At 38.3% G+C, this 1,061-nt stretch overlaps 1 protein-coding gene across 1 annotated transcript in view; it reads left to right on the plus strand.

The window, feature by feature from the left end:
- Zw10 (zw10 kinetochore protein) overlaps window positions 1–1,061 on the plus strand; it is a 23,751-nt gene that overhangs the window by 12,861 nt on the left and 9,829 nt on the right. Inside the window, exon 9 of the mRNA XM_021173187.2 lies at window positions 636–818. Within this exon, the coding sequence (XP_021028846.1) occupies window positions 636–818 (183 nt within the window). The remainder of the gene's footprint in view (window positions 1–635; window positions 819–1,061) is intronic.

Here is a 1,061-nt window from a genome sequence, read left to right on the forward strand (position 1 = left end):
GCACGCATTTAATCCCAGCACTCGGGAGGCAGAGGCAGGCGGATTTCTGAGTTCGAGGCCAGCCTGGTCTACAAAGTGAGTTCCAGGACAGCCAGAGCTATAAGGAGAAACCCTGTCTCGAAAAACCAAAAAAAAAAAAAAAAAAAAAAAAAAAAAAAAAAAATTTTTTTTTTAAAAAAAAAAAAAAAAAAAAAAAAAAAAAAAAAAAAGAAATTTGAAAAAAAAAAAAAAAAAAAAAAAAAAAAAAAAAAAAAAAAGAAATTTTCATTTCCTTATGTATGCACAGTTGATCTGCATGGTCTATAGGCTCAGCCTGACTGTTGATGGACAATACTTGGGGAAAATTTGTTTTTTTTTTCCAGATTTATATGACAGTTCTTCTTGTCATTTTTTGTGAAACTGGAGTTTCAGAGGATGATGGTTACATAGCATTTACAGCCTATTAAGTACTGCAAACTAGGGATGATTTAAGGATATCAAGAGAGGGTGAACAGTATGCTTACTTAGACAGAGGACTGAACATCCATGGATTGTAACTTGTGAGGGGGTATTCTGGAGCTAATTCCCAAAATGTACCAAGGGAATAATTCCTGTGAATAATTCCTTTCTCTTTTTCTTATGTTTGTCTTTGTCAGATTATACAGTCCACAGAAGAATTTGAAAAGTTCCTAAAGGAGATGAGGTTTTTAAAAGGAGATACTACTGACTTGCTGAAATATGCTCGCAATATCAATTCTCACTTTGCTAATAAGAAGTGCCAGGATGTGATTGTGGCGGCTAGAAATCTAATGACCTCTGAGATTCACAACACTGTTAAGGTGCTTGGGGTTGACTGCGTCTTGTATGGGAAGCAGCTTCGTTCTGAGACATGTATCATGAAGTAGGGAAGAGGGGCAGTTGCCAAGCTCTCGGAGACGAATGGTCCTCTTCAAGTGCTCCTGTTGTCTCCCTTTTCTTTGAGTACGAATGCCTTTAATCCCAGCATTCGGGAGGCAGAGGCAGGTGGATTTCTGAGTTCGAGGCCAGCCTGGTCTACAAAGTGAGTTCCAGGACAGCCAGGG

The sequence above is a fragment of the Mus caroli genome, chromosome 9, assembly GCF_900094665.2.
Source record: "Mus caroli chromosome 9, CAROLI_EIJ_v1.1, whole genome shotgun sequence".
Classification (NCBI taxonomy): domain Eukaryota; kingdom Metazoa; phylum Chordata; class Mammalia; order Rodentia; family Muridae; genus Mus; species Mus caroli.